Below are 22,886 nucleotides of genomic sequence, written 5' to 3'. Positions count from 1 at the left end.
CATAATGATGTGAGGCTGTGTAACTTAAAAATGCCTAGAATAGATCAAAATTTACAAGAATAAATTCATAACTTTTTTCTTTTTCTTGAGCCCGAATATGCTGTCTCATGTTCTGTATTTACCATTCACTCGCTGTCATTTCATGGCACTGGGTCGAGCTAGGGCATTAATCATTCCTTTTGAGAAATAATTAATGAGCAAAATGTGTGTGCATGTGTGTGTCTTGGGTCGAAAGGAATCACGCTCCATTCCACTCGCCCGGGCATCCTAATACTCTTACACAATGTGATGAAGCAATAAAGAGGCTGCACAAACATGGCTCGGACTCCCGATGTCCGACTTTGTTGTCACTAATAACACAAAATGAGCACTCTTGCTGTTGCTAGGTAACTAATGGACTCGCCTTAAGTGGCCACAGTGACTTCATGACATGATGTGTGCTCAAAGTCAATTGGAATTTGGCGTTATTTTGTTACCATGGCCTCAAAGGTGACATTGGATGATTCTGTTATTTGTGGAAAGCTTTTGGAAACAGCTTGATGGGATTGTTGCACCCAAAGGTGTTTGGGCAAAGCACAAAAAGAGAAGTGTCGCCTCCTGCAGGCGTGTGAATAATTACATTTATCTAAATGGGGATCATACATGATGCGTTCCTCCCACGTTATGTGGTGAGATAATTGTGTTACCATGGCGATGCAATCTGTTCTTATCACTTTGGTTTCACACTAGAGAGTGCCTCAAAAATCGCCTCAATAAATGTGCAGCAAAATAGCACATTCATGCCTTTTTATAATGTGGGTTCATTTTTAGTGCATTTATTATTATTTATTATTGAGAATGTTTTAAGGTTATTTTGGTGAACCTACATTTTTGTGTGTATATACAGTATGTGGCACATAATAGCTTCTCTTAGATTTTTAATTTTTTTTTAGGCTTAGTTTGCAATGTACTGGTGATGTCTCGATCGTATTTTTGTGCAACTGTATGAGTTCAAATACTTTAATTGTAATTATCTGCCAAAATAGAGTGTCTTGTTCAGAAAGATCTAAATTGAAATATAATTAAATAAAATTAAATAAAAAATTAATTAAATTAAATTGAATTGAAATTAAATTACATAAAAAAAAAATTAAATTAAATCTAAATTAAAAAATAATAATTAAGCAGGTATGCCGGTATCACTTTTTGTGACTCAGCATTGGTTCAAATCAATTTAATTATGAAAATTCAAAAACTGCATCATTTCATCCAATACGATCATCTGAAAATGTGATCGGCCCCCCGATTTCCATTCACATGATCAGATCGGGACAATTCTAGTAAAACCAAGCCGTTTCCTCCAGTTGATTTAGAAACCGACGTTGCACATGGATTGCCGAGTGGGCGCGAGGGCGTCGGGCCGGGTGCCAAAGGGTTACAAATGCATGAGCAGATGCATGTTGTCATAGCGATGACTACAGGCAGTCTTTTCCTGCACCACCATAACTATGTGAGTGTTTCCAATTAACAAACAAAAAAAGCTGCTGGCATTTCTACTCGGGGGGGAATTCCATCTCATACGTGACAAAAAGTGGCCATCATCCACGTTTTAAATCACGATCACATCTAGGTGTCGTGCCTTTCACCCCATGTGAGTGTCGTGGGTGGGCAGCAGGTGGTTTGTCTTCATTATTTATTTTTCTTCTTCCCCGCTGAAGGATCCTTAACCTCTCCACCTCCCACGCAGAGCTCCCGGGCGCCGCTCCCTGCCGGAGGCTTCACCGACCGGCGCAGAACGCGATGGGCTAACGTAGAATGCGTGGGCGACGGCAGTTCATTATCAGCTCCTCCATGAAGAGAGAAGGCATCCCCACGCCGACGAGAAAGAGGAGCTTCTTTCTTTGCAGGTGTGTGCAACTTTTCTCAAGAAGTGACACGATGGCTTCTTTGGGGAATGAAAGTTTTGCAATTTTGCTTTGCAGCTTGTTCAAGGAAGGACGCAAGAGTGCTTGATTTCAACCAAGAGGGTATCTATCGACCCATCTATCTATACTGTCTAAATCTTTCCATCATCCATCCATCTGTCTCTGTCTGTTCTTCCATCTGTACCTCACATGTCCATTCTGTCGTATGTTTTTCGTCAGATGTATCTTTTTTGTCCATTTGTCCTTCATGACTGCTTGAGTATAGTCAAGTGTATCTTTATCTTATCTGTCCAATTGGTATCCAGCGTCCATCCATCCATCCATCCATCCATCCATCCATCCATCCATCCATCCATCCATCCATCCATCCATCCATCCATCCATCCATCCATCCATCCATCCATCCATCCATCCATCCATCCATCCATCCATCCATCATCCATCCATCCATCCATCCATCCATCCATCCATCCATCCATCCATCCATCCATCCATCCATCCATCCATCCATCCATCCATCCATCCATTTTTACCCTTCTGACACATCTTTTCAATTTTGGATGTCAAAGTTGGAGATTAATTCTGTAATTCTACTCTTAATTGAACTTGCGGCCATGTCAAGGACCAATAGAGAGCAGAACATAAGAGGTACAAGGGGTGATTGGCCTTTTGTAGACTTGAACTTGGACTCTAATTGGTGTGTGTGTGGTCAGTGTGCGTGTGTGTGTGTGTCTGTGTGTATGGAGGTATAAAAAGGTCAGAACAGGTGAGAGGCATGTTTTATGTCTGTCTGCTCGTGAGGGCAGAACAGCAGAGCACACACCGTCATTGGATGCTTCACCTCTGGATGGTACTCACACACGCACACACACTTAATCGGTGTCTTGATTGGACTGCTTCAACACGCTGAATCATGAGCAGTGAGTTTTTTTATTTTATTTTATTTGTAAAATGCCTTGATTGTAAGTCAGCTAATTGGAGGATGGGCGATTTGTTGTAGGCCAAATTGTTCGACGGGAGCTTGTCGTCCGAGTACGTTTTCACAAGGCGGTCCAACATTATTTACTCTCGAGGTGTGTAATGCTGCACGCGCTTCCTCCAGCCGTACAGAATTTTAAAGATTTGTATCATGTTTTGGTGATTGTGCTGTCATTTAGCTAGAAAGATTTACCCTCTCATTATAAAAACAAATTAGAAGCTATTAATATGGAACAGGAAATACGGAAGGGTCCAAACCTAATATTGAGATAATAATATCTCATCAATTATTTTTGTGGGTAATAAAGATAATAAATAAAAGGAGGCTGGAACAAAAAGTACATGGAAAAACGATAAGGACTCCGCCTTTTCTTGTGCGCGTATGTTTGTTTGTGGAGGCCGATTGACAGGAAACGTTGTAACCTACTTAGATAAGAGCAACCGCCATGTGCGCCTCTTTACCACACTGTTGTGTTACTCCACGCACCTCAAAACGGTAAGGCTTTGGAAATCTTTCATATTATATTTGACGGCCTTTTTTATGTTATTGAAAGTACTTTTCATTGTTTGCTGTGATGAAGTCAGAGAAATAAGCTTTAATTGCATCATATTTTCTCAGGATGATGCAGTATTAGTTACAGTACAAATTTTTATTAAGGTTTGCATTTTATACCTATGATAACTTTTTGTTTCAAAGTATTTTCACGTACTGGTCAAAATGCATATTTGGGGACGGCTGGCATTTAATAATTCAAAGTTGTGTCTTAAAAAAAAAATCTAAAAATCCCTTAACTCAATTTAATTAAAAAAATCTTTATGGGAGTGGAAGTAAGTATAACCAATTGAAAAAATGTAGTTGCATAAGTGTGCACACCCTCTGCTCACCGGGATGCCAATATGTTCAGAATGTTAAATGACAGTTAGCTCACACCCGCCGCCATTTGAAGTGCTTTGGATTAACTCTTAGTAATTTTCAATTGTTCTTGAAGGCTTTTCCTGACATTTTTTTTGATAGTTTGAAGGTGACTGGTTAATTTTAAACACAGCCACATCCCAGTAATAAAAGGGTGTGCACAGTTGTGCAATGACGTTATCACAGTTCAGAGTAAACATAAGTATTTTTTTTTGTATATTACGAAAACCTAGCAGAAGGGTGTGTCGACTTTTGAAATCCACTGCATGTCATTTAGTTTACATTTTCTTGATCATGTCGTCTTTGTCCAGTTTCACACGAGACCTCCCTCCTGGACCAAGTTCTGGAACTGATTATGAGCGAGAAGCCGCCAGCCACCAGCGCTAGTCTTTTCCTAAACGAGGACGCGGAAAAAGCCACCGTGCCCGAGCCGACGGACTTGAAGAGACGAGTTTGCGCGGCCATGGAGAGGAAAGCGAGTATCATGAAGGAGAAAATAAGCTCCATCAGCAAGGAGGGCGTCAAAGCTTTCCTCAAAAGGAACCTTTTCGTTTTATTCACCATTGCTGCCGTGGCTGTGGGTGAGTGTCTTATTTAGTTTTCTTCTCCCTGGCGAATTTTTATTTCCTACGTTTGAAAACTTTTTACAACCTTCAAGATGACTCATGTATTCTTTTATATGCCGCGCCGCTCTCTTCAGGCATCGTCCTGGGCTTCTCTCTGCGCTCCCATGACTTGTCCCTGAGAGAGATCAAGTACTTCTCCTTTCCTGGGGAGCTGCTTATGAGGATGCTGAAGATGCTGGTGCTGCCTCTCATCGTCTCCAGCCTGGTCACAGGTGCATTTTGAACACGTTCAAGTTTGTTTTGTTGAGCAGCAATAACATAGTCTGTTGTAGGAATGTCCTCCTTGGACAGCAAAGCATCTGGTAAAATGGGCGCCCGCGCCGTGGTCTACTACATGGTGACCACCCTGATCGCCGTCTTCATCGGCATCGTCATCGTGATCATCATCAAACCCGGGAAAGGCAGCAGGGACAGCCTCGTAGCCAAGAGCGGCAATGTGGAACTGGTCCAGGCTACTGATGCTTTCCTGGACCTCATCAGGTAATCCAGTATCTTTGATGAAGCAAGATGGTCAATGAAAATATATTTTAAGACCTTTTGTGTTTTTCTGAAGAATTTGTTTGTGGTGTTACATTACAGACAAAACGCATCACCCCACCCAACATTGTTTTCTTATCATTTCCTCACAGGAACATGTTTCCACCTAATCTCGTGGAAGCTTGTTTCAAGCAGGTAAAAAAGTACTTTTAAATTCATTTGAAATGATGAGTTCTCTTTTTGAACTTTAAAAAAAAAAAAAAACTACTAAATATATGTAAAAAAAACCAACAACTACTGAATATAAAAAAATAAAACTACTTAATAAAAGAAAATTAAAATAATAAATTGCTCGGTTGTCATGTTGCAGTACAAAACCACATACAAGAGGATTGTACACACAAGGAACATGACGGTGAGACTGAACCTCACTGACACTGCAGTCAACGTGACGGACGCCAACGTGAACCTCACCAGTGTGCTTCACACCATAAAGGTGAGTCCTTGTGACCCTACCCTCTCGTCTCACTTGCCTAGTGGGTAATCATAGCAGTGACTCCCTTCTCAGGAGACGTTGGAGGAGACGGTGCCCATGCCGGACTCCTCTGATGGCGTCAACGCTCTTGGTCTGGTCTTCTTCTCTATGTGCTTCGGTCTGGTCATCGGCAACATGAAGCTGAAGGGTCAAGCTCTTAGGGACTTCTTTGACTGCCTCAATGAAGCCATTATGAAACTGGTGGCCATCATCATCTGGTCAGCAGGCACACATACACACACATTATTTGAAGTGAGGCAACCTCATAAAATTACTACATATTTGGACTAATAGGAATAAATTGAAAGAAATGTGCACATAATGATATCCTGTCATCAGACAGAAACAATCCAAAGTAATGTTTCCCAATGAAATGAATGGAAATGTAATTAATTCGTTCCAGCGGCACAACAACATGATTTTGATTCTTAAAACGAATGTGCTAAAGATGTCTAACTGATTGGTATTCACAAAAGTGAACTTTATTTACCTCTTTAGGCAACTCAATGGAGAAGAAATAGAATTAAAGCAGCGTTGATAAGCAAGTTGTGGTTCCGTTTTCCTCAAAGATTGAACTGTGTGTGTATTGAGCAGGTACGCCCCGGTGGGAATCCTCTTCCTGATAGCGGGCAAGATTGTGGAGATGAAGGATCTGGCTGAGATGGGCGGTCAGCTAGCGATGTACACCGTTTCGGTCATCGTGGGCCTCCTCATCCACGGTCTCTTCGTACTGCCGCTGCTCTACTTCCTGGTGACCAGGAAGAACCCCTACAGCTTCATCGGCGGCCTGCTGCAGGCCCTCATCACAGCTCTGGGAACCTCCTCCAGGTGATTTCTCCAGATTTCATAATAAATCATATGTTAAATAAAATAAAGTTAAAAATTTGGTGCCATCTTTATCCCTTCCATTTGACAGTTCTGCAACTCTGCCCATCACTTTTCGCTGCCTGGAGGAGAATAACCATGTGGATAAACGAGTGACCCGCTTTGTTCTCCCCGTGGGCGCCACCATCAACATGGACGGCACCGCTCTGTACGAAGCCGTGGCGGCCATTTTTATCGCTCAAGTCAATGACATGGATCTGAACTTTGGACAGATTCTAACAATCAGGTAACACAAAAGATTTTTTTTTTTAATCAGTGAATTTGCAGGTGCCAAAGCTCAAAGGTCATTTTCTCTTACTAACCCCAACAAGATGGCACTAACCGTTTAGCAAATATGTCTCTCCTCCCGCATCCCCTCCCGTCGCCTACTCAGTATCACGGCAACCGCTGCCAGCATCGGAGCAGCAGGCATCCCTCAGGCTGGCCTGGTTACCATGGTGATTGTATTGACATCGGTGGGACTGCCCACAGAGGATATAACCCTCATCATCGCCGTGGATTGGTTCCTGTGAGTTGCCCGCTAAATGTCAGCGTGATGGGTGATTGGTCGGGTTTTTCTGCTTGAAATGTCGAGGGCAACCCACGAGGTGCCCCCATCAAATATTTATTTGAAGTAACACATTTGTGTGCTGTGTGTGGTCACCCCTCAGAGACCGTTTGCGTACCACCACCAACGTGCTGGGCGACTCTCTCGGGGCGGGCATCTTAGAGCACCTCTCTCGTGGCGAATTGCAGAATCAGGACGAAGAGGTGCGCAACTCCGTCATCGAAGAAAACGAGAAGACTTACCAGCTTATTTGCCAGGACAACGACATTGTGCGTAATCACAACAGCGAGACCACAATGTGAACGTTGCGGTTCGTCCCGTCATACCGGGCAGATGTCATTTTCCATGAAATATTTTTTAGGCTGCATAGCTTTCCAATTAGCAGCGCGAAACAAAAACTACAGTATGTGACGCTGAACTCGAACCCAAGGATTCTTCATATTTGTGAATCCGCTCTTTGCTAGACAAAAATACGCTTTTTTGTTTTGGCATCTTGGGGGCAGAATGCCGCGCTGCCCAACAAAGCAGGACGGGGAAAGGCGGCAGGGTCAAAGTCACACGCACTGAAAAGAGAGATAGTAAAATTGGGTCACTACGAGGCATACAATTGTAATGTTGCGATAAAATATGTAAAATTTTCCACAAAATGGAGGTTTGGCTCCAAATTGTACCTTCCACGTTGGAGGGTCAATTGTTTGTCGTTAATCATCAAGACTACCTCTAATAGAAACTGGATGCGGAATGTAACAGTAATCGTGCGTATTGAATAAATATTATTTTATTCTGTTAAGTTTGCTTACATGCCGTGAAATGTGAAAGCACTTGACTGTTAAACACTGGACTTTGCTACTCATTGTTTTAAATTCTAGTGACTTGCCAGGATGTGGCTTCTTGTGAGTCTTAATATTTTTTGCTCTACTTTTACTTTTTAAGACTGTACTGCTGTGAACTAATTTAAATACACAGGTAAGATTGTCTGTAAAGTTTTTGAAGAAGCACACTATTTTAATGTTTATCATATTCTGTTCATGGATTAGTTTGATGGGAAAATATTTTGTTATTGTGAAGAGTGTAGAGAACTGTATGTGCAGTAGTTTAATCCTTTTTGTGCTGAACGCTTCACGTCAATGTAATAATTCAGAAAAGTGTCAATGTGGGCTTTAGTTTTAAAATGATTCATGTAGTTTTAGTGAAAAGGGGTTCCCCCCCAAATTGATGGCACAATGTGGTTAAATAAATGGCTCAGGAATTCAAACTTGACGCTCATAATTGTGTTTGTGGCTACCCCTGGTGGAGGAAATTCTCCTATCTTGGGTCATTTTTAAAAAATATATAAAATGGATTCATAAATATCAATAAATTATTCGAACTCTTGGAGGTACGGAAGAGGATTAGGGACATTTCTTCTTTCGTCTTATGGTTAAGTGCTAGTATCTTAATTGCTAACTTTGCTATGTCGAACAGAACATCATTATTAAACATACCATTTAATTTCAAACTAGTTGCACACCTTTTAAATAGAAGGCAGACTATACAGTTTTCTGAAAATCATCATTTTGAAGATGACACACCTAACAGGTATTTGTGCACTTTATTTAAACAGTTCCACTAATTGCTATGTGCTAAGGCTAATCGCGTGCTAAAATGCTATGCTACATTAAACTATGTATAAAAGATTTCCCTTAAAGATTCATTTGAACATTGCTTAATACAAACAATATTTTATGAAGATATTTATGATACTGCCTCAGTGCTAAATGTTTCTAACGCTCATTGCTTGCTAACAATGCTATGCTAACTCTAAAAAGAACACTCTTACAAAAATATACAATAAATAAACAGACTACTTTGTGGTTTAGGCAAATACTGAAACATAATTTAAGTGTGTTAAAATAACAATTATTTCCTTAATTTGTTTGCAATAAGACAACACTAAAAGACAGATTGTTTCAGATTCTTTTATAAAATAATTCACTTTACATAGTGTTTCAACATACAGTGTATTCTTCTACAATACGATGATTGTGTGCTTCACACACTATCGAGCCCTCAAAGTTGGAACAGCCTTGTCATGTAGTGAATGGAATCATGAAGAAAGTACTTTGGCATAGTTTAATGACGGACTATGTAGTTGTGTGTGTGTGACGCGAATACAAGATTGAAACACAGACCGTACGTAATATTACGCTAGTATTAACAATCAGTATAAAGAGCAGATTGCTTTTCACTGTATGTAAGTTTCACATCTCGACTTCAGTTGTATAACAGTCACAAACGGGAGGTCAAAGTCTGAAAGGGACCGTGAAACCTGGATTGTACAAAAACAAGGTGCAAGTCAATTTAGGAAAAGAAAAAAAAAATACTCCCCGATAAGTTCTGCACCCATCAAACCTGAACTACTTAGAGCAGTTACACGTGAATGTGAACATTTACAAAGCACAAACAAGCATATAAGTATCTCGCTTCAGGACGATATTAAAACCACTGCTCATATACATTTTTTTCAAATCACAATGTTTTTGTTTTTTTTCTACAGATCAGCCACAAAAGACGTTATGGATGGAGAGGGGGAGACTCTTTTGAGGCAGACTCTGGCAAATAACAGTAAGAGCCATTTTAGTTAAATCCATCACGCATATCTTACAAGTCAATCCTCCTCCACCTCCTCCTTCTCTTCACTTTTGCAATCTGTCAAACACAGTTCATATTTTAAATATGTAAAGCCATTTAAATAGATATTGCTGCCCAGGTCTGGTCCACTGCAGACAGATAGTTGTGATATAGAGCAAGAGACACAAGACGACTGGAGAGTCAGCTAACTGCTGTTTTACTGTAGGATGACGAGTTGCTGACAGTTTACTTGGCCTGCAGGGAGGAGAAAAGAAAAATCTTGAAGGTAAGACACAAACACTTTCACCATCTAAAAATTTAAAAGAAACATACCTACGACTATTCATTTCCCGTCATATTTGATGCTTCTCACTCCGTATTGAAGATGGCCCAGTTTTCTTTCTTCTCCTGATGGTTAAAAAAAAAAAATTGTAATTGAGAATTTACTTTGAGCAAGCTTTATAGACATGTTGCTGCTCCAGCCGAGTGAAAAAGGGGGACAGTGGCACGTCTGTGTCATGTCTGACCTCTGTCATGACAGGCAGGTTGTCGTGAGGAAGAAGCCACATTGTTCGATGGGCTTTGGTCCGCTGTCTCTGCAGGAGCTTCCGCAGCAACCTTTTCACTTTACGATCCCTGGGATCTGCACATTTCACCGCTTTTTTGGTGTAAAGGCTGCCCAAAAAAAAATTAAAATCATACTTATTATAACTGTTTGTCGACAGAAATGTAGAAAATACATACAAGCTCTGTTTCAAGGTTCATTTCATGAAAGCCTGAATCCGATACAGTTAATGAAACCAAAAGGAATTTGTAGAACTTGAAGAATTCCATGTAAGGTTACATCCCCCTCCCTCATTTCACACAATATTTTTCTCAGCGTTGCTGACCCTGACCAAAAGTTTGACTGTGGCCAGACTCTGTTCTATTTACAGACGTCTTGTCATTGCCACATATTTCCTCTCTGACTATTCTGGCAATTACGGGGCTCGCCACAACATCACGACCTGGAACGATGACCGCGGCTCTCAGCCCGGACTCTCGGTAGCATATTTTCCACGCCTGTGCTCAATAGCTCCAGGAGTGGATAGTTGGAATACTTGCATGATGGCTTGTATACTGCAGTCCGGTCCCTCGGTCTGCACCTCAAACCGCAACACGTCCTTGGTGCGCACCTTGCCGTGAGAATACAACATGCAGCATTGGACATCCCGTTGCATTTGCACACCTTTACCTGGCAAAAAAAAAAAAAAAAATGGTCATATTTAGTTTGTCATAGTGACATTTCAATGGATATCATGTCAATTTGGTGCTCGAAATTGTGTTGCTAAGTGAAAGTCCGCTATCTGCTTATTAAATACTGACTTTAGCTAGAAGCGTTCATCCTGTCAGCATGCTTTTTTTAATTTTTAATTTTTTTTTTTGCCTGTACATTTTCCTGCGTGCAGATAGCATGGGAGCTTGACCGATATACTTTTCTAACATTCCAACATCCACTTAATACAAATCATATGAAGTTCCATGAACTTTTTGCTTGTGAAATTGTCAAGTCTCAAACGTACCTGATTGTGGGATTGACTCTAATCCAGGTGGAAGAACTGTGAAGTATTTGCGGCTACTTCTGCTAGGTGACGAATGATGTATTTTGTGCAAGCAGAGTGTGAACCGCACGTTGTCGCCTACACATATGCACACGCTTGAAGCACAATGGTATCCCGCTGTGCTGTCCTCTGTGTGACTGTTTCTGCGTGCATGTGTTATGATGGAAGCTTTGGGCGCAAAATAGGACAGCGCCGCCTGGTTACGCCACACTTGGAATCCAGAGCTCAACCGCTCGTCACTCCGCTTCCAGCTCTGAAGCCACGGGGTTACGAGACGACACCATCGCTCGTGCTGATCGTCGGGCTGTTTTTCCCTCCTGCGAGCCCTTCGCGCGAGCCCCTCTTGTTTACATCCATCGCTGCTCTCACTCCCCCCCCTCCTCCCTTTTTCCAGATTCGCCATCGCTCTTTCGTCCACATTGTCCACCTGAGGGGTGCGTGCGATTCATGCGGTATCCTCACACTCGCCGTGTCTTACCTTGCACAGATGCCAGGAGGAGAACAGTCAGGGAGATAACAGTCAACATCTGCAGCATGAACATGATGAGGCCGGCAGAAAGGAGGATGATCTCGTCGCTCACCTCTCTCCCTCTATGGCTGCTGCCTCTCTTGTATGACTCCCTCCCTCTTTTTATACCTCCCTGCCCATCTCTCACTCACTCACTTCCACCACCTCTTTTTTTTTTTTTTTTATCTCACTATCTTTCCCTCCCTCCATCTGATTGTCCAGTTTCATCTTGCCATATTGTCACACTCCACTCAACACTACTCACCCGCCTCCTCATGTGTGTGTCTTATCAGAAGATTAAAAATCACTCCACATTCTTTCACTGTCTCTTGCCTAAAGTGCCTCATGGGCTTTTTTTTTTTTTTTTTTATGTGACAGTTCTTTGGATTTTAAAAACATTTAGAAGATAAGACTATTTATCTTGGCTGTAAAATATCACTACAGCAGGTGTATCCAACTCAACTCTGTCAGGAGCAGGATTTCTGGAAAGCTGTGTTTACTGTGGCATCGCTCAAACTATACTTAGAACCTCGCTCGCTCCAAGAATTTCTGATGTGTTGGATGAGAAATGTGCACAACATGCCATTCAAACCAGAAATGTGGAACCGTATCACAGCTGAGTGCAAGTTTGGCTTGAATTTCAGGGACACTTGCAGCTTCTGCCCTTTAAGCTTTTTTTGCAGTGTTTAGAAAAATGCTTTTTCCTTTTATGGGCACAACTAAAGCTGGACAGAATCGGTACTCCCTGTAGAAGAAACTTGTTTCGGCCAGTTGTTTCTCAATCTTGTTCGTTTTGTCATGAGCCGATCGACAAATAATTCCTTTATTTATTCATGAATTTGTGTTAAAATTCAAAATATGTGTGTTTTTGACGTAAAAGGTCATCTTTTGGATATCCTCGTCTTTATTTTTCTTTAAGTTTGTCTCATTGTGAACCTTTATCAATGTAAGCAAAACATGCATTTTATCACCCACTGTGGATGTTATTTAAGAGCATCCAGGATTCAATTCTGCACTGAGATTTTTCTGGCAAGAGGAAATGAAAACAAACAAAAGAGTCTTGGCAGCAAGCGTGCGGGTATTCCCAGCTTTTGTTTTATGTCTCTTTTGAAAGCTTTGACTCATACGCTAGTGTCACCGTGTAATTATCTTACATTTAGCCAGTTGAATGATTCACATGTTTGGAAAATGTCTTTTCGACCTCACCCTCGGTCTAGCGACGCACCGCAAGAATACGCTGGAATCAACAACCGGTCTGTGCTTCAAAACAATATCAGCGTATTTGGAAACAAACCAAACTAATTTCTTTTGTGTTAATGCTGTTTGTTGATCCAAATTGGCACAATAAATGCAATGAAACTTAAAGTCACCCCGCCAGGCCGTAAAATTCAGATTTTTTTGGGAGGAAATATGTTTCTATAGTGGCAGTGGTCGGTCATGTGAGACATGATATAATTTCATTTTTTTCTTTGTTTTTTTGCAGGCACTTATTCCAAATGAAGTAGAATCAACAAAGAAAATGAAATATATCAAGGTATGTCAAGTGCCATCGGAGTTAAGGTAAAGTGTTTCATAGTTTTCTCTTTTGCACTGGTAAGACCGTTAAGAGTGGGCTTCAACTTCGAATATTCCATTGCATTATTTGTAAGCACCCATATGGCATGTTTAATGAGAGCATTGTGGAAGTGCAGATGGTTATTGGCGGACACAAGGAATCACCATTCACAAATTAAATATGTTTGCTCCCCGGGCAAACCGAGGACCTATTCAGAGAACAAGGCAACGTACGTCCCCCTCAGGGGGGGGGGGGGGCATTCTTATTTGAGCCGTGGAAGTGAAACTATGCAGTCGGAGCACCGAAGAGGCGAGGATGGAGTACAAGTATGTCCGTGCATGTGTGTCCATGCATGCGTGTGTATGTGGGCACGCGTTGGGGACGGGGGTTCAAGAATTTGACCCAAGAAATCAGGTTGGAATCTCAGCTGCGAAAACATACCTTCCACATGAACACAGGTCTGCTTGTGAGCCAGAGACATTTTCTACATAGCTCTGCGGCGATTAAAATATCTCCTGTCAAGGTGTGCAGACTCGCAAAAATGCGGGCAATCAAAAATAAAAGTTACAGCGAGACGCTAATGTGTTCCTCTTAGAGGGGGGTTGCGGTGAGGGAGAAGGGGGGGGGCTGCCTCCTGGAGTGGTTGTAGGGCTCAAATCACAGCTCTCGTGGTGCCTAAAGAGATCTCGCTGTACCTGGAAGGGATTTCCGAGGGATAAAATGCACAAGGGCAAATAGCTGATCTAATCTTTGCTATGAAGCAAACAAAGAGGTGCGTGATTCAGAGAACAAGTTATGTGAAATTGAACACAAATAAATTCCACATTCTGGGAATTATTTGGATCAGACAAGAAGCAGCATTCTTGTTCCTAATGGGTGTGTTTTCTTGCCTCGGATTGGTCTCTGCGGTTCATGTTCAGCGAGAGGTGCCATAGTTGCACATTAGTGTTTAACCTCAAAAGACTTGTGCTGTTGAAACAATGCAACGTGATGGTTTGAGACCGATGGTAAAAGTGTCAGGATTTAAAATGAGCCTCCAAATGAGCCTAAATGTACGTTTAATTGCTAGTAGGTTCATTCTAGTACTGGTATTAGCATCTTTTCATTGCAAGTGGCTTGTTGGTCTAGTGGTATGATTCTCGCTTCGGGTGTGAGAGGTCCCGGGTTCAAATCCCGGACAAGCCCTTGCTTAACTCAACTCATCCATACTTGCAATTTGAACCTGTGGTCAGCAGGTATGAAGTTACCATAATGTTTATTGTGGTTTGTTAGAATCCCCTGTTGTCTTTCAAATTCTGGATGAGGCATCAATGGATCAATCAATTGATCTGCACAGTTGAAATAGTTAACCTAGTTTGAATAGTAAGTAAATGCACTTTAAGGTAATTGAGTTTCCTTTTGTTGACATCTTATGTGGCTCATTGGTCTTGGCGTTTTTTTAGCAGATTGATTTGTGATGTCACTAACCCCGCCTTTTTCGGTTTGTGACGCCGCCCAACTCCGCCCTCATTATTCTTAAAACATCCCGCAGGTGTGGCAGGAGATCTTTCTCCTCCCAAGATCTGAGTCACAGAAGGGCTTGAGGTTTGACTTCATTCATGTATATAATAGTTTGCCCAAACGACTCCCAGAACTTAGGACAAGACAATTGTGGATGAGCAGGCCGTCTTTCACTTTCTCTGAGACTGATACCAACTCTCTCTAGTAAGTCTATTTTTAGAGTTATTTCCTTCAGTGTGTGATATATTGCAGCCTTATTGGAGTCTTTAGCTTTGCAGCTAACATCCCGGTTGATGTAACCACAATGCTAGTTGTGTGCTGTTTGCTGCTGCCGGCAGTCTTCGTGAGAAACAGTCGAACAGGCCAGTTTTGGCCGTGTTCACCAAACTCCATTCATTCTATGCTAGGCTAACAGGAGACCTTTCTGGTGGAGCCACAACAAGGGGAAATTTTGTTAAAAAAAAGTGTTTGGTAGGGCGCCCAGAAGAAGGTTGTTGTCAGTGTTGCAAAGCGTTTAAAATGGTTCCAAAAAGGCATTTGATGATTTTCTATCATGGACTGGAATACTTTGGGAAGTTCTGGTTCATGAAAACAAAAGTGATAACCCAATTAGTCCTCAAATCTTCATTTAGTGAGAGGCTTTTCATTTCACCCTTAATGGAATTTCTATATTGATTGTGGAACTAAAACAATGTCCAGTCGTTCAACATGAGATTGTTTTTTTGTGTGTCAGTAAGACATTCCTCTGTAGGGAGTTGACTGGTGCACCCTTGGAACCAAACATCTGTGATCCTCACGGTTCTGTTTCATCGACGGCCGAAACACTAAACCCAGAAAATCAGCTTAAATACACTCAGACATTTATTTGGAAAATTCGGAGTGTAACAACTTGACTGTGCCTCGAGTGTGAACGAGAGCACTTTGGATGTGTTTAACAAATGCGGTCAGCAAGAACAACACACAGGGAGATCCTAGAACATTCCAAACACAAACTTGAAACTTGTGAGGTTTTTCCTCAGTGTCACACAAAACAGTTGCTGTGAGGTTCTAAAGCCAAATTATACCAATTTTCAATCTGTATCATTTGTTTTTCCATTGGCAACCAAAAAATCCAGAAATGACAGTGACCCAAATTGTTCATAAAAAGGGGCACTTGTAGATACAGTCCAGTGGTGTCACTCTTTGTATTTTTGACCCGATCCTAAAATCTAAATATGATTGAAAACTGAAACAAACAAATTATGCTCTTTTGTGTTTACATTTTAAATACAAGCATGAATCTCAAAGTGATGCAAAAACGTACGATCAGCACCTTGGACAGCGAATGGTTTAGTGAAGAAAAAATGTTCACCTGGGTTGATGGTAAACATCTCAACTATTGAATTCAAAATGTGAGCACCAGTGGTGTTTACCTTAGGTAAATCCATTTCAAATAATCATCAATTCACATTTTTTAAGTACGTTACGAATATCGGTGATAGTATGTTCTAATTAGTATTGTTAAAAAATTACGAGCTATCCAAACTTACATCAGAAGGAAAACTTGCGGCGCAATTATCATACTAAGAATGCATTAACTCACTCTAATAGAAAAAAAAGTAGTCAGGAACTTTCATTTATTTCACAGCATAGCGACATTTCATCAATATATACAAACTAATGTACACCTGTAATGGCCACACAAATGTAAAGAATGACATCTCTGCATCACAAACACTTTGTAGAAAACCAGACATAAATATCGAAATTGTGAAAAAACATAGCAGAGATTTTTACATTTTATCACGTCCATAAAAATGAAAAAAGTTTATTGGATGGTTTTGATTTGGTGTTTTCATCTCCTGAAGTACCATTCAATCTAGTGCGCCTGTAAAAAAACAGAAAAGTCATTAATTATAGAGCAGAATTAAATAACATTGTCTTGAATTGTTATGGGGGTAAAAAGTTCACCTTCCAGAAATGCAAATTCGTCAATGGCCTCAATTGCGTTGTCTGCAGAAGAGACACATTCACAATTTAACACAATATATGCAAGTTTTATCAAATGTTTGGGCTTTTAAGAACTAATAAAACTCAGTTTTCATTGAACAGGGAGAATTCTTAAATTGGATCTTGTTTGATCTTGCAAATGTACCTAATATTTTTGACTGATCGGTTATTCTTTTTGTGCACTTACCCAGGTCTTTTCTTTGCAATGTCTTTCTCTTGCCCTGCTGTGCATATACCATTGCGTCCTTTGCGATCATTTCAACAAACAATTCCTGTGGGACAAACAATTGGGTCAAAAGCTAGTGAAAAAAACACTTGCATTTTCAGTACAGTGGCTGTATATAAAATTTGTAGTTAATTAGAACTACTCAGTTAGATGGTTTGCTGTGAGAGATCATACATATTCATGTGTGATAGGAAAATGTGAAATTCTTTTGGTAAATGAGTAAATACATAACAAGATTAGTGTAGTGAAATGAAACATCAAAAGTTATCATTGTCCATTCATTTCAGTTTTCATAACTAATCAAACTCAAGTTTGTTTGCACACTTCACAAGTTGTAAAATAACTTAAATTACTTTGTCTTTATAAATTCTTTCAGCGCCTATGTTGTTGTATCGCTAATAGTACAGACATTCATCTGCCAGCAGAGGGCGCTTTCGCTTAATGAAATATTATTCAACATGGACAACAGAAATGATGTCTACGAATTTGCATTTATTTTTCCGTTGTTTGCTCCATTGGAATTAAGTGCTCCTCTTTCGGTTAGCACATATATAACATGCATTTGCTCCCTTGTACAAACTAATGGACGAATTGTGTAAAACGAGATCGTCGTGGGAAATCACGTTAATTCACGCCGCAACATCTTAATATCGCGAGACTGAATCTCCACGACGACCACAAGGAATAGCAATGCTTGATTGATCTTTTTTTGTTTGTTTGGGGTTTAATACCGTGGCTTTAGCGATGATAAAGACAGACTCCTGGCTGGCGAGGGACACGTCTGGGTCGGTCTTCATCAAGGCCTTGATGCGGGTCAGGGGTAGCTTAGACAGCCGGTTGTGGCCCACGGTGGCCGCGGGGCCCGTCGCCTGCTGCTGAACGCCCTCGTCTGGCGCCTCGGCCGCGCGGCTCTCTTCCTCGCTCGTGCAGTGGTCGGCCTCGTGGTCTGCATGCGTGACGGGTACTGCCACCGTGGCTGCCATTTTCTCTTTTTCTTCGATTGTTGTTAAATTTGACTGTAAACAAAGGCAAAACTGTGCTTTTGCCGCAACATGTCACTGATGACAACAGAAGAAGCGCACCAGCATGTGCTTCCGCTTTCGTCAAGCTCCAAGCGCGCTGATTGGTCTGGATGCTTCATGCATGTCCCGCCTTTTCCTCTCCCGCCAACACAATAGTTTTCAACGATTGGCTAAATTGGAAACCAGAATTTTACGATTGGTTAGAATCGGACATCAAATAAGGTTTTGTTTGTTTGGCGTACTACAAGAAAGTTTGAAAGGTAAGTTCATACATGCTGAATAGTAATGTATTTAATTTACATAATGTCGCAAAGTGTACATATTTTCAGGCATTTGTTTAATATTGTCACAGAACTTAATGATATAATACCTTTCTTTGATTTATAACTGTTGAATCATGAAACTTTCTGTTATGAACCATCTGCTTTCTAGTTCAAATTAAATAAATAATGCTCCAAAATTGACTATGCAGCATTTTCATACTTGCAGCTGCTGCCAGAGCCAATGAGCAGTTCCTTAATACACTGCGTTAATAGGATTGAGGCTCATCTAATGAAGCTGCATTCACTATGTCCAGTCACAGTCAGGTGTTAGCAGCCTGAGGGACAGCATGAAGAATTCGCAGCATGCAGGTACATTCATTTCTGGCTAGTTTATAGTTTGTAGTTTCACGCCAATATTTACTCTTGAATTATTTCTATTGTTTGGTTGATTTTGCTTTTGGTTCAATACCTAAAAGATCCACAAAGGGGCGCCTTTGATATAAAATTGTGCAGGGGGAAAAAAACTGTTAAAAATAAATGCACATTTAGTATGTCCTTACTGACGTTCTGTTAGAAAATATAGAAATATGAAACAAATACTTGACTTAAATTCGTTGCAATCATCTATTTTTGTTATTTATGTATTGTAAATAGATTTCTTGCAATGTATCAGTTGCCACAAATCTGCTATCGTCATTATCTTTGGCAAAATATGACAATATCGTAAGAAAAGACAATTTGTTGGCAGTTGTAACACATTTTAGTTCTATATTGTCGAAAAAGATGTACAAAAATGAAATTGCATCAACAATGTCAGGACTACTGTCTGTAGGAAATGTAAATATTAGCGTTCACTTTGGATTTTCCCACATTGGCTTGTATTGGTCGACCAGAGGTCATTTCTCTTTTTAAACAACACAACCTTGAGTAACATACAATGACATACTTTACAAAATGCAACAAATGGAAAAAAAAAAGACTAACTCTCTTCTATTGTGACCTGATTTCCAGTCCCTACAGGCTTCCGTAATTAGAAGAGACACACTAATGCTGCATCTAAAATAGTAAATCCTTGCCATTTTGAGGACTGACTGTACTACAGTCTAATTTTAACCCACAGTCATACTGGACACACTGATTGCTGCATTAGCTTGATGTCATTATAGAGCCTGTTCTAACAAACCTATAGTTGAATTTTGTACAAAAATTGCAGTATATGTTTTCAAACACACGTTTCCTGCTGTGTCCTCTCTTCCAAAAGCCATCAAAACTAAACTGTGGCCCAAGCCGAAAGCAACTAAAAAACCCAAAGATGAGTCCCCCTCGAAGATGGAGAAGACGTGCACGGCATCAACCTCGACAGCCTCCGCTGTTGCTTCTACCGCCGCCGCAAAATGTTCCCCCCCGCAGCTGAGCGAGGCCGAGAGGATACGCCTGACGCCCTTCGAGAGGGTGGTCTACGACATGGCCCACAATGAAAGGATGGTCAACGACCTCATCCTCGGCCGCAGGGTTGGATTCTACGAGCTGCGGGGGGAGATTGGCCAGGGCAACTTTTCATCAGTCAGACTTGGCATCCATGCTTTGACCAAAGGTCTGTTACTTTTATCTGCTTTGTTTATTTTCCCAAATAGTTTTGTGCCTCTATGTTGCGTTCAACTGTCAGATTGAAAATGTATTTTTGAATTGCTTGTACAGAGGAAAGTATTTTAAATTGTGACGGAAAAGACCTACATTTATACTCTCCTGTGCTTTTTCCAGAGAGGGTGGCCGTCAAGATCATGGAAAAGCAAAACAAGGTGGAGAAAGGTCCCCATCCTTTCATCTCCTCGGAGATCCACTGCATGGAAAAGCTGTGCCACCCCAACGTGGTGCGTCTTTACGAGGTGATGGAAACGAGCAGAAAAATGTATCTGGTGATGGAGTACGGCAATGGCGGCGACCTGTTCTCTCGCGTCACCACCAGGGGGAAGCTTAGCGACCTGGAGGCTAAGCTGATTTTTGCCCAAGTGGTTTCTGCTGTGAAACACATGGTGAGCATTAGTCACAATCTCACACTTGAGGCACCGTACACTCACACGCAATCCGCAAAGCAAACCACAAACCATTTGTGTGCTCTGTGAAGTGGTCAATAACAACTGTCTTAAAAGTCAAGTCTTAAAACTAAAGTCTAAAACCAGACAATAAGGATCTGTGGGATATTTATTTGTCATACACATATACTCAATCACTAGTCAAAAATGTGTTCATAAGAGACAAAAGCAGCTCATTTAGAAGCTTCACTGTACATGATTGAGTAGAAGATACTTTGCAAGGATAGCAAAATAGAACAAAACCTGAGTGTCAATGTACAAAACACAGCCAAGGAAAGTGCGAAAGTGAAAGTGAGTGCGATCGAGCGAAAACACTGACGTGTTCCTGTGTGACGTTCCAGCATGAGAAGAACATCATCCACAGGGACCTGAAAGCTGAGAACATCTTCTACACCACCAGCTACTGCATCAAGGTGGGTGACTTTGGTTTCAGCAAAGAGAGCGCGCCCAACGAGCTGCTCACCAATTTCTGCGGCTCGCCGCCGTACGCCGCACCTGAACTCTTTCGCGAAAAAGGATACATGGGCTGCTATTCGGACATCTGGGCTTTAGGTGTCGTTCTGTACTTCATGGTGACCGCCACGTTGCCTTTCTACGGGGACAATTTGAGCAGGCTGAAGCGTTGCATTCTCCAAGGGGCCTACAGCATCCCCACGTATGTGCCCGACGATTGCCAGCTCGTCATCAAGGGCTTGTTACGGCCCGTACCTGTGGACCGCTCATCACTCGCCCAAGTTTCGGACGGCGCTTGGTTGAAGGGAATCCATTACCCAGACCCGTATGTACCCCTGCCCTTAGTCCCGGCGCACTTGGCTCAGCCCACCGATGCTCTGCGCGTGGAAGAAAAGGAAGTGAAGACTCTGTTGTCAGACTTGGGCATCGTAGCTGTTCACTTGCAAAACAATCCCTGCTTGGACTCAAAGAGCCCGCTTACCGGAACCTACCGCATCCTCCTACACCGGGTCCAGAAGAGAAGGTCCGTGGAGGCCGTCGGCTATGAAGCACTTCGCCCCGACGAGTATAATAGTCAGGCAGGGTGGTGCGTCGCGTCAATGGACAAACGTAACCCATCAGAAGTCTGTATTATACTCTAATAAAGTGGTACCTTGACGATACAGGAGCCACATTTTTTTAAGGAACAAAGAAACTTTGATAATTTTTTCACCTTGGAGCCAAAATCCGAATTACCAGTTAGACACACCACCGCTAGATAACAAACAGTGAGCATCACAACCTCAGGCCATCATCAGTTCTCGTAGTGCGGCCATCATTTGCCAAATTTCTTTTTTCTAACCATGACAAGTTAAGAGCTAAACGGATGATGTCCGTTAAATAAAATCTTAAAATTTTTGAAAAATACAAGCAAGGTTTTTAGCTGACTTGGCAAAGCACAAAATGTAGTGTGTACTATACCAGTGATGTCAAACTCATTTTTGTTAGTTGTCACATTGTAGTCATGGTTTATCTTGATCTTTGGTACATTAGTTTTGGAATAAAAACAAAAAAATGTAATATTGGAGGTTGTTTTTTTTAGGAAGCTGAAACGGATTGATGGCTTTTCTATTCATTTCAATGTAGAATTTAGATTTGAGTCAAGGTACCGTCTACTTGTTCACAACTTGACGTTTAATTTCAAGTTGTGCAACACTGAACTGGTGGCGGCAGATGAGTAGGAGGTTCAGGGAATTCTTTATCTCAGACATTTCTCCTAAGTAATGAGCTGTGACTCGCTGCGCCAGCATTACTCGGTATTTAGCGTTCTGATGCGAAGCATTCATCAATCACAGCGCTGCTATCCGTATCTCGCAATCCTTCTTAGGCTCGTGATGAATCCGTGGTTAATCCAAGGCCATACTTAATCCCAGCTAGGGGGTCTGGGTTTAGGCTACTGGGAACATGCTCGCTCCAACAATAATAAAAACTGACAGAGTAAAAAAGACCACTTGGTACTTAAAAATAATGATAATCAGTTTTGAGAAAGGTTTTTAAATTCTATTTATACACCCAGTGTATTATATATTTTTTATATTTATTGCAGCATTTGTAGTGTATCGTACTGATAGCTATTGTTGATATTATATATTGATTACTCGAAATATGTATGCCTCTTTTTTCTTGAGGAAAACAAAGGGCATACCTTGCAATTAATGGCGTTCAGAAATTTATGAAAGAGGAGCCACTATTTAAGGAAATAAAATATATTGTATTTTTTTCCCTCTTCTTTTTCTTATTACTATTTCTATTATTAATATTTATTTTTTTTACTACCTAATTTTGTATACAGTGTTTCGTGATTGGTCAAATATGAACCCTGGCATGCCTTCACCTGACTGCAAAACATTTTGATGTGCATATATTGTTTTAGGCTGTACTCGCATATAGGCCATTTGAAACATGCTTGAGCATAATTAACCCTTAGGGCTCTGTTTTTGTAGATGCGGAAATGTCAACGTATCCTGCTTTTCGCTGTGTGTGTCCTTGACGATACGAACTGCGAAATGACAATTTGGTGTTTTACTCTTAAGTGTCCATTGTTTCTTAATGCAGCATGCTCATCTTTTTTTAAGGCAACTATTATTCTCTTCATTGCAGCGTACAATGAAGCTTTTAAGACCCCACTTCAAGCACCCTTTCCTGTGGGAAGTTCAAACTCT

The 22,886-nt window shown here is 41.2% G+C and overlaps 4 protein-coding genes and 1 non-coding gene across 10 annotated transcripts; 3 read left to right on the top strand and 2 right to left on the bottom strand.

The window, feature by feature from the left end:
- The first annotated feature begins 1,528 nt into the window (after window positions 1-1,528).
- On the top strand, window positions 1,529-8,120 carry slc1a6 (solute carrier family 1 member 6). 4 transcript variants are annotated; one of them, XM_088393184.1, is made up of 13 exons: window positions 1,529-1,630; window positions 1,727-1,886; window positions 1,962-2,006; window positions 4,107-4,376; window positions 4,496-4,633; window positions 4,694-4,901; window positions 5,051-5,093; window positions 5,269-5,394; window positions 5,467-5,651; window positions 6,028-6,261; window positions 6,350-6,544; window positions 6,692-6,826; window positions 6,969-8,120. In XM_088393184.1, the coding sequence occupies exons 4-13, from the start codon at window positions 4,151-4,153 to the stop codon at window positions 7,165-7,167; spliced, it is 1,689 nt and encodes a 562-aa protein (XP_088249310.1). In that variant the 5' UTR covers window positions 1,529-1,630; window positions 1,727-1,886; window positions 1,962-2,006; window positions 4,107-4,150; the 3' UTR covers window positions 7,168-8,120. The 4 variants fall into 4 exon arrangements, with proteins under 4 accessions (XP_088249310.1, XP_088249309.1, XP_088249308.1 ...); XM_088393183.1 differs by lacking the exons at window positions 1,529-1,630; window positions 1,727-1,886; window positions 1,962-2,006 and adding an exon at window positions 2,044-2,824 and having other exon boundaries at window positions 5,470-5,651; XM_088393182.1 differs by lacking the exons at window positions 1,529-1,630; window positions 1,727-1,886; window positions 1,962-2,006 and adding an exon at window positions 2,045-2,824.
- Window positions 8,121-8,291: 171 nt separating this feature from the next.
- LOC148388523 (serine/threonine-protein kinase NIM1) lies at window positions 8,292-21,347 on the top strand. 3 transcript variants are annotated; one of them, XM_088393187.1, is made up of 8 exons: window positions 8,292-8,443; window positions 9,402-9,469; window positions 9,702-9,761; window positions 13,068-13,118; window positions 18,366-18,508; window positions 19,401-19,733; window positions 19,901-20,172; window positions 20,574-21,347. In XM_088393187.1, the coding sequence occupies exons 5-8, from the start codon at window positions 18,487-18,489 to the stop codon at window positions 21,324-21,326; spliced, it is 1,380 nt and encodes a 459-aa protein (XP_088249313.1). In that variant the 5' UTR covers window positions 8,292-8,443; window positions 9,402-9,469; window positions 9,702-9,761; window positions 13,068-13,118; window positions 18,366-18,486; the 3' UTR covers window positions 21,327-21,347. The 3 variants fall into 3 exon arrangements, with proteins under 3 accessions (XP_088249313.1, XP_088249314.1, XP_088249312.1); XM_088393186.1 differs by lacking the exons at window positions 8,292-8,443; window positions 9,402-9,469; window positions 9,702-9,761; window positions 13,068-13,118 and adding an exon at window positions 14,484-14,843; XM_088393188.1 differs by lacking the exons at window positions 8,292-8,443; window positions 9,402-9,469; window positions 9,702-9,761; window positions 13,068-13,118; window positions 18,366-18,508 and adding an exon at window positions 14,480-14,843.
- On the bottom strand, window positions 8,810-11,713 carry ccl44 (chemokine (C-C motif) ligand 44). The gene is made up of 5 exons (XM_088393192.1): window positions 11,555-11,713; window positions 10,580-10,709; window positions 10,003-10,150; window positions 9,809-9,883; window positions 8,810-9,730 (listed from the first exon to the last, which is right to left on the bottom strand). The coding sequence occupies exons 1-4, from the start codon at window positions 11,616-11,618 to the stop codon at window positions 9,845-9,847; spliced, it is 381 nt and encodes a 126-aa protein (XP_088249318.1). The 5' UTR covers window positions 11,619-11,713; the 3' UTR covers window positions 8,810-9,730; window positions 9,809-9,844.
- On the top strand, window positions 14,253-14,324 carry trnap-cgg (transfer RNA proline (anticodon CGG)). Its single transcript has one exon. It is a non-coding gene; the product is annotated as a tRNA-Pro (tRNA).
- pole4 (polymerase (DNA-directed), epsilon 4, accessory subunit) lies at window positions 16,239-17,979 on the bottom strand. Its single transcript, XM_088393191.1, has 4 exons — window positions 17,586-17,979; window positions 16,816-16,900; window positions 16,590-16,631; window positions 16,239-16,506 (listed from the first exon to the last, which is right to left on the bottom strand). The coding sequence occupies exons 1-4, from the start codon at window positions 17,835-17,837 to the stop codon at window positions 16,493-16,495; spliced, it is 393 nt and encodes a 130-aa protein (XP_088249317.1). The 5' UTR covers window positions 17,838-17,979; the 3' UTR covers window positions 16,239-16,492.
- Window positions 21,348-22,886: the final 1,539 nt, after the last annotated feature.

The sequence above is a fragment of the Syngnathus floridae genome, chromosome 13 (genome assembly GCF_059516105.1).
Source record: "Syngnathus floridae isolate MCC-2025c chromosome 13, RoL_Sflo_1.0, whole genome shotgun sequence".
Taxonomy (NCBI): Eukaryota; Metazoa; Chordata; class Actinopteri; order Syngnathiformes; family Syngnathidae; genus Syngnathus; species Syngnathus floridae.
The sequence above is the reverse complement of the archived record's forward strand: the minus strand, read 5'-3'. Positions and strand labels throughout refer to the sequence as shown.